A 14,626-nucleotide genomic window follows, 5' to 3' on the forward strand; every position below is an offset into this window, starting at 1 on the left:
GAAGCTTGGTTTAGGCCTGCAACATTAATTAAGTGTAGTAACTTTTATATGAACAGTGTTTTGGAACAGATTCTGAAGTCATTGTTACTTGCAACTCAAACTTGGTTCTCTTATTCCAGTTAGGACCCAAACCAGCTTTGTAATTTGTACTCCGTTTAAAAAAAATAAAATGGCCATCAAATTCAGCCATGAGAATGTTAGGCTGGTGTTAATTTATGGAAATTCAAAACAAAGCTGTCATAATACAAAAGTTAAATGGAGACCAGGGCTGAAATTTCCAGGCTAACTCTCATAACAAGTTCCAGTTAATACTAAATTAGCAATACATAAAACATACCAAGTTTTCAAACTTTTTTTTTACTCTTGTTCTTTTTGATACAGTAAATACAAAAATATTCTTTCAAATACATATGGATTTTAGGTCTACAAAACAGAATCAACTGAATGCACTGGAAAATGTATATCACTGACAATGAAAGTTACAGCAGAAAAAGCAGACATTTTTAGGCAATTAAACTTTTCATTCTGCTCTGGACAATTAAATGCAGTGCTACATACACATACACTGGAAATCAGCAGACTTGTCATTGGCCAGTGTTAGCCACTGAAACAGTGACTAGCATACAGAAGTAATCAAAAACTGTTGTCTGTAAATTGTTTCCTGAAGTGATGCAAATCTGCAACTGTAAAGATTTTAAGCTCAAAACCAAATATCAGTTAACTAAAATAGGCTACTTTTTTTGTTTTTTTTTGTTATATACACAAAACATAGACCAGGGTATGAAGGGAATAGGGTGTTGGGGAGAAGGGAAGGGCAGGGGGAAGAAACAAAAAATACATCACAGGACAAGTTTTTTTTTGTTATTTTACAGTTATTAAAATTACACTTCAGCCTTCTGAAGAGAACTGTCAATGCAATACTGATTTTTCAATAAAAGGCTGTTCACAAGTATTTACACACATAGAATGCAATGCATAATTCAGGGCATCAAAGAGACGTGTCCAAAGACACTGGCTGATCTAGGAGGCCGGAAGCTATTCCATCCATTTAAGGCTTTGATTTTTATTCCTCCCTTTCTCTTTTAAGGCCTCAAGTCCATGGACAGTGGTTAACCAGCAGAGACAAATCAGTACATAAATGTCTTGAAGTGGAAGCCAAAATATAATTCTGGTCTTCCTATTTGTATCTGCTCTGCAAGATATAGTGGAGTAGCCTTAGCCAACCCAGTTTTTGGCTTCAACACCAAGTCAGGGTAATAATTACAGTTTTCCAATTTCATTTCAGGGTAACTGTTAACAAAATTCAACTGATATGTGAGAATGGTTCAAGAATTACATTTACCTGACAAGACAGTGTTGTTACCGATTAAGGGTTAGCCTGATGGAATTTTTTATGACTCGTATGCTGCTTGTGGGGACTGGAGAAGATACGTCTGGCAGTTCCTTGCTGGGTAGTCTCTGTAAGAAAAGCAGCACCAAAAACAAGGACGGAAAGAGACACGTTACACTGTACTTAAAGATTAATTCTAGAAATACAAGAGGCATTTTAATTTTAATAAGTTATTTCTAGTTCCCTTAAGAATCCACAATGTTTTGATTTGAATGCAGACCTTACTCGCAGTATCATTGTTCCTGTGAAGAAAGAGATTTAATAGGTAGTACCTGTGATCTTGTGTCAATTGTTGGAATGGGCATGGATTTCACTTCTTCATGGTTATCCTGTTACATACAGACAACAGTTTAATCAATTGAAGCAAAATAAATTTCACAGAGACAGATGGGTGAAGTGTTATCATCAAGTACCCAATAGAAAAAAAATCAAATTTGTAAGTTTATGCTTATTTTGATTTTTAAGAATTAATGCATTCACTATGTTAATTTTAATGCTAAAATTGGGAAATAAGGGAGCTGAATATCCACTGTAGTCTGGGTACTCCAGCTGTGAGCTATTTCAAATCAGCTTTCAGCCAGAGTCAGGTGAAATGCTCAACACAAGCACTTTGCGGGGGGGGGGGGGGGGGGGGGGGGAAATAAGTAGCGAAGGAAAAAGTGCATGTAAATGTCATCTAATTCTTGCTAAGTACCTTTGCTATAAAATTACACTAAGTAGAATATTAATTTCCAAGTAGTGTTCAAGCATTTATGAAGTCTTAAGCACTGTGGCACAGGCCACAAAATGCAATATTGATTGTAAAATTAGAGATGTATCATTTTCCAATGCTTTTCATGCAGAAGACAACACTTGTTCATCTACCTTACAGAGTCAACAGACACCCATACACTTTTTCCAGGAATATCCCAATATTTGTTAAATAAGGAAGACTGATAATTAACCACAAAATTTATGGGATAAAATAATAGTCTGGCTGAAGAGGGAGTTGAATTTACACTTGCACACCGAACTAGATATGAACAGATTCATTTACTAACAAATTCACCTGTTACATGGATAAAATTATACATTTGTAGGTGCAAGTGAATTTTTTTTTTTACTAGCCAGTGAGAAATGGGGTCAACCTTCAGCTGTAGTTACCACTACCTGTCCATCTTTCTGACATTTCCATCCATCCTCTTCATTTGATGAATGAGGTTGACTGAATGCAGAATCATTTGGCTCAATAGCACATATCTACATGGACAGGAAAGGAAAATAATATATTAATAATCCAGACATCATCTAGAAAGTATTAAAAAAGGGACCAGATTAAAAACATTTCATGGTAAGCCTAGGAGTGTTGATACCAAGTACAGCCCCAAGGAGGATGTTGTCCCATTAAGCATAACCTTGCAATATTACCAGGTGGAACTAAATAATAAAAGCTACAGTCAAAGATACAAACAAAATGGAAATTTTAAGATCAGTACTCCAGGTAAATAATCTTATTTAACCAACTATTTCACGTACAATAATCTTTCTCCCTTAACAGCTACTTAATACAATTAATACTTGGATCAATGATTGAAATATTGATAAATCTTGAAGTATTTACCAACTGGAGGTCTTTCATCCGCTTTGGAGATTCTTCCAATGTAGGAGAATGAGGTCTTTTTGAAGTTGAGCTGTTTGGACTAGTATTTAGCTTGGTCCCATTTGGCAGTGGCTGGTTACTTGAAGATGTTAAGCGAGGAATTACACTACGTCCAACGACAGTGGGAATGGTACAGACTGCCTGAGGAGGAGGAGGGGGATTTGCAGTGGAACCCAGATCATTCTCTACAAGAGGAGGAAAATTATGAGTGTGAAGTCAATATATAATCCTGCAAATTAACTTTGAAAAACTGACATACTTGCACCAATAACTGGTATAGATTTCCCTTGGCAAAACTGGGTTTCTGGAGAAGCACATTCATTAGGCATTAGTTTTGTTACATCTGAAATTTGCGTTTTCACTGGAGAAACACTGTTTCTAAATGAAGAAGAAACAGAAAAGTTTCATTGTAGTAACTACACAGTATGGAATGCTGGTGCAGAGAGCAAATCTGACATATTTTACATACTCCTGCAAGTCCCCTGTTCCTGGAGTATTTGGTTTGGAAGACTTTTGCAACGTCACAGGAGAACCAAATGGAGTGCCAACATCAGTGTCTCTCGAACTATCCAAAGGATTTCCTTCCAAAGATGTACGATTTAGATTACTGGCACTTCCAGCAGAGTTTCGATTAATGTCAGGTATGCTTTGCTGGAAGACAAATTGAATATGGTTTAAAAATCCCACACATAGCACCGGGCCAAATAAATTCACTGCAATTGTCCATAATTACCTTCTTTTTCTTCTGTACCAATTCAGCTGGCAAATACTGATGAAGCTGCTTCTTTTTGACATGCGTAGCTTCTATCCTCATTTTTTCCTTTAGCATGTTAATATTGTTTGCTTGTCTGTACACTGCAATATAAACCAGAACTGTTCCCAGGCAAGAGCAAGGATATTTAATAAATAAAATAAAATAAAATGGGGAAAGGTGGTTTGTAGAATTTAACTGAATAGCATCTGATCGAATACATTGCATCTTGTATAGAGATTTCAGCTTTAAAGAATTTTTGAGTACTACATTACAGATTTTAATCTGCATTGTTTTACGATGCAAGTTAATAAATAATCCCATTTAACAGCAAATATAAAATGGCTTTCCAAATTACTCTACAATTTGTGACATTAAACACAGAAGTAAAAAAACAATACATAGTAGAAAAATGAAACCAGTATTTGGTAAATAGATGTACCAGTTAGTTTTTCCAAAACGTAGACCAAGTAACAGTATAAATATTATAAAGTGCAGAACAGTCTGGATCTAGACTGCTTAGAATTAGATTTATAGCCATTAGAATCTGATGCTAGCTTATTTTAAATGCAGTAAATACTTCAAGAGGTTTCCCTAAAACCATTCATTTGTTCATCCACCAGCAGTGTTTCCAGTAGCGAATTTGGAGATACCTCAGCAGCATATTATTTAGAAAGAGCAGCATATGGACACAATGGGCAAGTTCAGCATTTATTGCCCTATGTCAATTGCCTTTGTGGTGGTGACAAGCAAATCTCAGTTCTGTGGTTTTAACCCTATTAAAAAGAAATGGCAATTTATTTTTTTTTAAAGCCAGGATGCAATGTGATTTGGAAGCAAAATTGCAGGCAGTGGAATTCCCATGGTGTACAGCCTTTGTCCGTCTAGATGATAGAAGCTACAGGTTTGTAAAAGGCACTGTTGAAGTAGTTTTGCAGTGTCGGTACAGTGCTTTATGTAGTGGGTATACAATGCAGCCACGATACACAAAATGTGGAGGAAGTCGGTGTTTCGGAGGGTGGAATAGAAGCTCAAGATTTGCTTTGTCCTGGATGATCCAGAACTGCTTGTAGTGGGAAATGCACTGATCCAGGCATGCAGCATGCATTTCATTAAATTCCTGACCTATGGGTACTATGGATGGTAGCAAGGTTTTACTGGGCGAGGAGGGCTGGAGCTGAGACACTTGCTGAAAGATAACCCATCTGCTCTGCTTTCATAGCCACAGCATTTGTATAGATAAAAGCTAAACAGAATTCAAGGAGTGGTTTGTGTGATAAAACTAATGGAAAAAGTTTGAAATACTACACAGAACTGCTACCTGAAAAAGAGAGCAAGTTGAGGCAATATGAAAACCTCAGAAATGGGAAATATTATCACAGCAGGAGGCCAGCTGCAGAAAACACCACCAATGACACCACCATTGTTGATAATGTGTTCAGGTGCAAATTGATAGATCCGACAGGGGCGAAACAAGTATTCCATATTATTGGGATATTTCAGGGCGAAAAGGTATATATATTCAAGATAAAAATCAAAGCCTCTTGGTAGCTGAAAACCTAACAGAAATTTGGTACGTCTATAGAAAGGGAAACAGTTAATGGTTCAGGACATAGACCCTTCATCAGAACTGGGGTTAGTTGAAGTGAGGAACATGCAGTGTCATGAATTCTCATATCATCAGGGAATACTTTTCTGTACCTGGCATCTCGTGGATACCCAGTTTTGAATTGCTGTGTCTTCTCTGAATTTACCTCCTTTAGTACAAAGCAAGTGTCACTCAACATACAGCAAGGTTCCTATAGTACAAATATGGGGCTATCACCTTGAGGATTAGGATATAGATGGGCAAAGTCAAGTAGGACCTTTGCATGTGCTGGTTCTCTCACACCTGCATCAAGTCCACCCTGGCTGTTACAGCTTTCATGACTCGGCAAACTTGGTCACTGGCAATCTTGCTGAAGGACACCAAAATCTTCCTCCACTTTAGAAGCAATGTTGAATCATGTTCAATGTGGAGTAATACCTTCCCATCAAATGAATTAGAGGAGTAGGTAGTAATCATCAGGTGGTTTCTTATCCCTATTTTGATGCTATGAGATAGTACGGAGTTTGAATCAATGCAAGATCTTCCAGTGGCACCCCTGTTCATGAGACAGGGTAATATTAGGAATTGTTGAAGAGTTTGTAACATTAGTTGAAAGTTTTGATTCCACAAGTATTGTCAGGCTATTGCTTGACTGTTCTATGGATCAGCTTTTTCAATTTAGTCACGTCCTTGGACATCTGTTGGGTGGTCCCAGGAACAATGAAGTTGGCTGTGCTGTAGTCACATCCAAATTGTAAATCAACGCTAGGTTGTTTGTTTAGTTTTAATTATTTTATTCTGGTGCAACAGTTTAACACAATCATGCAGCCTGTTAGTCACTTCAGAGGGCAATTAAAAAATCAACAACTTAGGCCTATTGCATAACTGGTTACTTGTTTGCAGAGTAGACGAGGATGCCGGATTATTCCCTTAAAAGATTGAACCATTATTTCCCACCACCCCCCCCCCCCCTCCCCCTCCCGCATCTGCTAGTTTCATATTAAACTCATCAGGTAATGGCATTGCATTTCTTTTCTTCAATAAACTATTTTGCCCTTAAATGAATCAAGCATAAATTCTCCAGCTAATGTGGTGGTGTAAGAATGCATGCATCCAAATTGTTACACCAACTTTCCACAATTCACTGTATTTTAAATAATTTCCTCTGGTTCACACAGTACTGTAACAGGCTTTCAATCAAGGCATCTACAGAAATTCAGAAAAATATTCTAGGACAGTAATTTTACTTCGCAAAGATCAACTTCACTATTGCAATGACAACCCTACTCAATAGAAAAGGAGAAAAAATAATTGCCTGGGCTAAACTGTTGAAAAAAAATCAATAATTAGAAAAGAAACATTCATGGAAAATTTAAATTAAATAATCACTGCTGACAATAATGATCATCTCTGTACTTGGCTTACAGTAGTTTGGTAATTGAATAATACGTCTATTAAAAGATGGATATTTTAGTATTTAATGTACAAGTCTTAAATCAGATCCTGCCTTGAATCCAGTACTTTAAGCACCACAATGTAATCTCTCATCGACTTCCCCAATTACAACTTTCTATTCCAAATAAATTTCTTTTGGGTCCGCCAGTTCGTCCAGCTATCTAGAAGCTCACACATTTCTACTCTTTAAAAACAAAATCAAAGACTTCTGATAGCAAAGGATGCCACCATTTTCTCAAGTCCACGCCAGTCTGACAAACAATCAACTGTCACATTCCCCTGATCTTTTCTTGTCGTCCCAAGAATAACTGTCTAGCAAAAGCCCAGTAGCTGTTTCCAACATCCTTACTAGGTATTTTCCACCACTGTGCATAAAAAAACCTTGAATCACGTGCATACAAACTCTGCTTCTCTACTTAAACCAGCAGTTATCGTGTACATTTCTACCAAATCACCTCTCACCCTTCTTTGCTCTAAGCAAAACAACCTTAGCATTTCCTGTCCAATTTTGTTGTTGAAATCCTTCATCCCCAAAACCATTCTAGTAAATCTCTTCCATTAGCAAGTTAAAATAAAAAAAACTGCAAATACTGGACATCTAAAATAAAAGTAGAAAATGCCAGAAATACTCAGGTCAGAATCTCTTCCATATCCTCCTCAAAGGACCTCCATATCCTTTCCGAAGCATGGGGATCAGAAATGAACACATGCATTCCAGAAGTACCACATGTATCTTAAGTCACCAAAAAGGTAGCAAAGCAGATTCTTATGCTCAAGCACACTAATAAGAAACTTTATCAGTCTGCCACCAACAAGCACCTAGCCCAACTCTATGACCATGAAAAGAGCAAACCAGAAAAGAACCAAAAGAGAAAAGAAAGAAGATCAGAACTTAAGCTTGCTTGCTGTGCTGTACTGTACTTTTGGCTGTGTTGCAGTATTAATGGTCAAGTTCAAAAGTAATTTGCAGAAATGTTTCCAGTAAACAGTGTGCTTAACAAGTGATTGGATGACTTCATAAACTTAACCAAAGGCAGTCAAACAAACTACACTAGGGTCTGCAAACATGGTGATGTAGTAGTGATAAGAAAGCAGTCTGGTCCAATGCATGAACATAAACAAAAATCACAGTACAATTTGAACAATTTTTGCAGTGAAAGTCATTGAATAAGATCTAAGTATCTACAACATAGTGATGACATTGAATATCATTAAGAGCAAACTTGGTGTTTGATGCAATTGAGGAAGTGGATGCTTTTGCATAAAAGCCGGGATGTCTAATTGAGGGAGAATGCCAATTTCTACAATTAATCTCGGGGAAAAACATGCATTTTCTTAGTTGCTAAAGAAAAACAAACTTGCCAGGGTACTGAAAGATGTGGTTGACTAAACCAGACTACCAGAGAGAAATTGTGTTCAGCCCTGGTTATTGCTCCAGTGGAAGGATGAAGGGCATAGAAAGGGCAGAGAAAATGTTCATTCCATGGATGAAGGAGTTCAGTTGTTATAGACAGAACAATTCTGGTTTCTCCATACAGAAAGTTGGGAAGAGAGTTGATATTTCAAAGTCATGACAGGTTCAGGCAAAGCTTGTAATATGATTAAAAAATTACCAGCGTACTTGGAGGAAAGCATTTTCTTGTGGAAAGCAATCATGACCTGGAATTCACTGCCTGATAACATGGTGGAAGCAGATTCAATCAAAAGAGGTATTTGAAGGAAATAAAATAATGGATCTTTCCCAGTATCCCAGCAGGGAATAAGACCAATTGGAATGCTCTGCAGAGAGCCAGCATGAACCCGATGGGCCAAATCAGAACCTTCCATACTGCAATAGTTCTATAACAGGACATAATCAATAAAAGAAATTCAATAAACCTATGCAAGGCTAGGGAGAACTCATTGCCCAGTGAGAATCAATACAAGGTTTCAAAAAAGTGTTATGGGTCTATGAAATTGTCTGTGGGGGAAATCAACAATGTTTGAGGTCTTGCATTCTTAAATTTATTTCAAAAATGACATTTACTTTGACATAATTAATCCACAATTGGTACCTATTTTTCTGGTATCCTCAACTATCAAAGAACTATTTTCCAGAATTCAGAATAGAATAATTATATATCTGAAGACTACTAACAGTTTTAGTGAGAATATTGAGACTGAACAGCTATACACATCCATGAAAGAATTCACTGATATTTCATCAGACACCTCCATTAAAAACCAGTTCAGCTAAAGCCATTCTGGTGGACGAAGTCTACCAATTATAAGCATTGTCCTCCAGTGCTGAAAATGCCTGTCTCATTTTGTATAACTTGTGCAAAGCTATCTTTAACGATTGCAAGTGGGGAAAAAAGTGCTAAGCCAGTATGAAGACTATACATGAATGGGTGTTTGCAGAAGCCATCTACATGATAGAACTGTTGTAGCTCATGATAGTATCTTTAATACTGTTGTAGCTCATGATAGTATCTTTAATATGAAAGAAAACAGATGCTAGGAACACCCATGGAATTTGTTAAAAGATGGAATTGTGCTGAAAAGTGAAGGAGGCTTCAGAAATGAAAGCACGAACCTCCCGATGTAAGTGCAAGGCAAGATGAAGGATGATGATGATACCAGGGTAATTAATCCCCTATTGAAGTTATTCTGCTCCTATCTCCAGGACCTTTGCGGAGTACACCACCAACTTTAGACAGATAAAATAAAGTGCAAAGAATGATGTAATGCCAACAACCCTAACAGTTTCTAACAAGCATTTAAGATTGTTATTTACCCTCTTAACAAAGATGATCTTGTGCTGTAATGGAATGTATATGATGTCAAAGTCTTTTTGATCAATTATTTTTCCCACATATTTCCTACATTCAAGTAGTACTTAGGCTATTTCAGCTTTTTCTAGGTTCAAATTTAGTTCAAGAATAAAATGGTCAAGTCTAGGATTAAGGCGATGTTCACCTTCGCTAGACACATCATGATACAGAGTGTATAATAATTTTAGATCTAACATTACACTCTATTTCATAACCAGCCTTACTAATATGGAATTTTGAGATGCAAATGATAAAATAAAGTGTCTTTATTCAAAATATAGGGCAATAAAACCAAGTTTTAGTGAAAGAAAACTTGGATCTAGAGCACTGCATTACTGATTACAAACTGCAGATTCAGACAAGATATCTTTAGTCACATGTACAATGGAACATAGTGAAATGCATCTTTTTTGCATATAATGTTCTGGGGGCAGCCCACAAGTGTCGCCACTCTTCCGGCACCAACACAGCATACCCACAACTTCCTAATCCATACATCTTTAAAATGTGGGAGGAAACCGGAGCACCCAGAGGAAACCCACACAGACACTAGGAGAACGTACAAACCCCTCACAGACAGCAGCCGGAATTGAACCTGGGTTGCTGGCACCGTAATAGCATTATGGTGACCACTACACTACTGAGCCACTTTAAAAGTGGCATAAGAAATGGGATTAATAACACTTCTTTTTAAACACATGGAAGGATTAGATAAAGAAAAGATGCAGAGTCTAATCCTTCCATGTGTTTAAAAAAATGTTATTAATACCATTTCTTATGCAACCTTTTAAAATGTTTGAACTACATTCTTCTGCGTCAGAGAATGTTTGAAAGCACTTGAACTATATTTATGAGCCAGTTGAGAACTAATATAGAGTCAGCAGACTCTAACCTATCTGAATCTGTAGATCTTGTTGCATCTAAAGGAATTGATTACTTTCTTTGGACAAGATGGTAAAATGAAATATTAAAAATATACAAAACGTTAAGATTGAGATCATTTAAAACAAAAGCAAATTTTTCCCTAGACAGTGTAATGTGGATTACAATGCCAAATGACATCAATAATTACTGTAAAGACCAAACTGACAAAATATTGCAAGTTTCAATGATTAAAAACTCCAAATGGATAAGATTGAGTTGGAAAATATTGCCAAATCCAAATTACAATTTTTGGAAGAGTGTTAAATTAATCCACACAACTTTTTGCAAAGTTGCCACAAACCTACTTGCTGAACTTTGTAGGCAAGCTAATAAAAAGCAAAGATATTACAAGATTTCTTTTCATTGTAGGACTTGCAGTATCTATAGAAGTGAAACAACTGAGATGATCAAAGTTACCCATTTACCTGTGTCAGTGAACAACTGAATATCTTGTGTCAGATCAATGTTCACACTTTCTGCATTTTCCACCTTCTTAAAAATGATCCCAATAAACCAGATGGTAACATAATTATCCCTAAAAAAAGATAAAAGTTACAACTGAGATTCTTTTATAAATTAATCACAGAGGGCACTGATACCTACAACTATCATTGAATACAGCGAGATTAGTTTGCTTTTACAATATTCTGACACAAGGCATACTGGAACAGAAGGCCATTCAGTTCCTCAAGCCTCTTCCACCATTCAGTACTATCCTGGCTGATCTATTCCACTAAAGTTCACCTGACTGACCAAGTCAAATCATTTTAAATAAATCATTTAGCCTCTCAATGGTCTAAACTGCAGAATTCAGAACACCTTTTTACAACCAGCTATTGGCGTCTTAAGGGTTACATTTTAGTGCATCTATGCTGTTTGCCTCAGTAAGGTGCCCAAAACTGAAGGCAGAACTTCAGATAGTCAGACCAAGAGCTTTAAGCATTCAATGGAGACAAACAGTAAATGGTTCATCATCTTTTATGACCGATTTTTGTATCTGTGCACCAGCTTTGGGTGCAGTGAAGGAATAAATCCTAGTCTCTCACCATCAAGAAAATATTCCAATAGATCAAGATGGACCTTGTGTATATTTGGGTCTGAGATTGATGAATTTTACACTTGAGAATTGGGCAGGAAAGCATATTTAAAGTGAAGGATTTTCCATGGTGGGTCTTTTTAATGTCTGAACACCATCTGTATTTTTTTAATACATATAAAAACTTGCATATTTAGTTAATCTGTGTCCATTTATAGCTCAAGAATAAAGAATAATCCATACATAACCTTACCATAGAAAATCCCACACTTATCTGCTTTCCTGCCCAATTCCCAAGTCTAAAATTCATCAATCTCAGACCCAAATATACTCATTGGAGCCACAACCCTCTGGGGACATATAGAATCCCCAAGATTTACAACCTCTGCCTAATGACCAATCCCTTACCCCTGGACTCTCCAAGTCACTAGGCAACTAACCTGTTAATCCTTCCAAGAATTGTGCATGTTTCAATGAAATCATTTTATCTTTCTCATCTGAGTAAAATCAATCTCTCCCTGTAGAATGCCTGCTCATCTGAGAAACCAGGTCATTCTATACTGCACCAACACCCACGCATGGATATCCACCTTTATATATGGAAACTAAAGTTGGACAGTTCTCCCAGACTCCTTGCATTCTTCTCTTAGCTCATGTTCCAAAGTGGATTTGTTTCTCAGCAAATTTGGAAATGTAGTATTTTTCGTCCAAGTCATTATTGGGCCCAAACTTTCTGGGAAATGCTGGGAACTGTGTAAAAACTGTCAGTTCTCAGCTCAAGGGTCAACACGATCGGGATTCCCAAACATGCAAGTTCCCAACCTGCTTTGCAATCAATTCCCTAGCTTGCTTGAACAATGGATCTCTCATGGATTCCAGCAACAGATGATAACCTTGCAGCAGTTTCCCCAGAATTTAGACTCGGAATGTGTCACTTGAACCTGCGCCTGGTTGGATCTTGCACAGGAATAGAGTCCATTCTTTTGAATGGAGAAGAATAGATGTTTAAAAAAAGTACGTGGTAATTCAAGAAACTCAATTCAAAATGTTTAAGTGATGGTTCTCTCCCCCTCTCCACCACCCTAGCCCCCAGTTTTAACAAATGTTGGAATTGATTTTTTTTTGCTTAGTTTCTGATTTCCAAAGAACAGGGATTTTGAATGATTCAGAATGGCAGGGACTCAACAGGCACCAAATTCAGAGGTTCTGCCCAGCCAAATGTCAGTTCATTCCCACAACAGCAGCTTCAGGAGCAGGGCTTATTCTGACATACATGACAGTATTGACACTCAAGACCCTGATGTTATACAGGGCTGCTCCATTATTAAATGGGACAACCGAGTAGTGGTGGGTTTGCAGAAAAAATACCTTTGCACACATCAACAGTAAACATGGCAGCTTACCTCCGGCAAGAGTAGTCAAAGACTCAGAACCAGATACTATGGAACCCTACAAATTACAATTCAAAAGCGATCTATTTATTTTTGTTGTTTTCTGTCCTCTGTGTGTTGTTTTGTTATCTCCAGCCTTGTAAGGCCCTTCCTGCATGTTTGTGTGGTACCTGTCAAGTACCTTTTCGAAATCCAGACACACTATATTCATTTGTTTCCTTTATCAGTCGTGCTAGTTACATCTTCTAAAGAAGATCTGATTTGGCAAATGCAATTTTCCCTTCATAAAACCAAGCTGACTCTTTCTAATCAGATTAAGATTAAAATTAGGTTATAAATATTAAATGATGCATTCTGGTATCTGGCAATACTTCAGACTAACTGGCTATAGTTCCTAGTTTCCAACCCTTTAAAACAAAGTTATATTTGCTACATTCCAATCTGATGGGACCTTGCAAGATCCCAGCTGCAGCAATTTCTTTTAGAAAATCAGGGCACTTTGTCCTGCTTTAATTCTCTTGATTTCTCTAATAACTTATGGCTTCCATGGTGAATGCAATTTTGATCACTGATGCCCGGTATAGATCCAGGGACAAAATGGAGTTACAGATTAGCAATGATTTAATACAAAGGCAAAGTAGCTGAGTGGCTCACAACCAACCTTAATGGACTCTTTTTGCAATACATACAGATGTCCCACATGCAATGGGATGTGCAGCATGGAAGTTTCAATAACATGCTGTAGTCAACATATTTAATCTGATATTTTCTGGTACATAAATATTGGTCATTGCACCTAAGGAAGTTAAAGACTTATCTATATTTAATAATTCTTGCTATTTATTTTCTTGCTGAAGTACAAGGTATACTCATGCTTTGAGCTAAAGGAGTGGCACCAAGTTTGTTTATGCTTGGCAGCCATAATATTTGACCTTCTGATGGTATAACACTAACTCCAAAAAGACACTGGGATTTATAAGTAGAAACTTGCCATTTTATCTAAATTTAATAGGAAGCACTTGTCTATAGTGGAAGCAAAAGGATAGATGGAGTTTGCACAACAATCTCTAGTGCCATTTGATTAGCTCAAGGACAGTACTGGACATGTGCAGCAAAGCACCTATCCTTTGAAAGTTACACTCAGTTTAGTAAACTTCTCATTTTGGTCTAAACTGGTTAAAATTACTCAGTAATTTGACCTCAGTTTCTACTAATTATTAGCTACTCATTATTTGCTTTCAACAACATCTAATTCTGAAATCATAGGAGGTAAAGAAACACTAATCTCAATAAAGGAGCATGTACCAAAAGACTCAAATGTTTTTTTTAGGACTATACAAGGTTGAAATCTATCCTTATTTGCACTTGTCACAGAACAATAATTGCATTGGGTGTTTCACAATACTCCACTGTGGATTAAACTAAGATCCGTGGAAGAGAATTCCAAAAGTGGAGTTCAACTACTATACATCACTAAATAGCATGCATGATAGCTTCTGGCCACCTGTTGAATGTAAACCAGGTCTATTAAAAATTTTTTACAAGTCTAGATATTTGATGAAAGCATGAAATTTAGATTACCCTCAAGCCAAAATTTTAAAACTATTGAAAGTCAATACTAATATTGTAATGAAGAAAT

At 36.9% G+C, this 14,626-nt stretch overlaps 1 protein-coding gene across 6 annotated transcripts in view; it reads right to left on the minus strand.

Moving 5' to 3' along the window:
• Window positions 1-338: 338 nt before the first annotated feature.
• papolg (poly(A) polymerase gamma) overlaps window positions 339-14,626 on the minus strand; it is a 43,362-nt gene continuing 29,074 nt past the window's right edge. For 2 of the 6 annotated variants that reach the window (XM_052011914.1, XM_052011917.1), the window contains 9 exons: window positions 10,986-11,095; window positions 3,763-3,884; window positions 3,499-3,680; window positions 3,289-3,407; window positions 2,991-3,214; window positions 2,540-2,629; window positions 1,663-1,719; window positions 1,343-1,458; window positions 339-1,192 (listed from right to left, as the gene is read on the minus strand). In XM_052011914.1, coding sequence (XP_051867874.1) covers window positions 1,360-1,458; window positions 1,663-1,719; window positions 2,540-2,629; window positions 2,991-3,214; window positions 3,289-3,407; window positions 3,499-3,680; window positions 3,763-3,884; window positions 10,986-11,095 — 1,003 coding nt within the window. In that variant the 3' untranslated portion in view covers window positions 339-1,192; window positions 1,343-1,359. Of the gene's footprint in view, window positions 1,459-1,662; window positions 1,720-2,539; window positions 2,630-2,990; window positions 3,215-3,288; window positions 3,408-3,498; window positions 3,681-3,762; window positions 3,885-10,985; window positions 11,096-14,626 lie in introns of all 6 variants that reach the window. The other 4 variants (XM_052011918.1, XM_052011915.1, XM_052011913.1 and 1 more) reach the window with 2 other exon arrangements.

Source organism: Pristis pectinata, chromosome 3 (assembly GCF_009764475.1).
Source record: "Pristis pectinata isolate sPriPec2 chromosome 3, sPriPec2.1.pri, whole genome shotgun sequence".
NCBI classification, from domain to species: Eukaryota; Metazoa; Chordata; class Chondrichthyes; order Rhinopristiformes; family Pristidae; genus Pristis; species Pristis pectinata.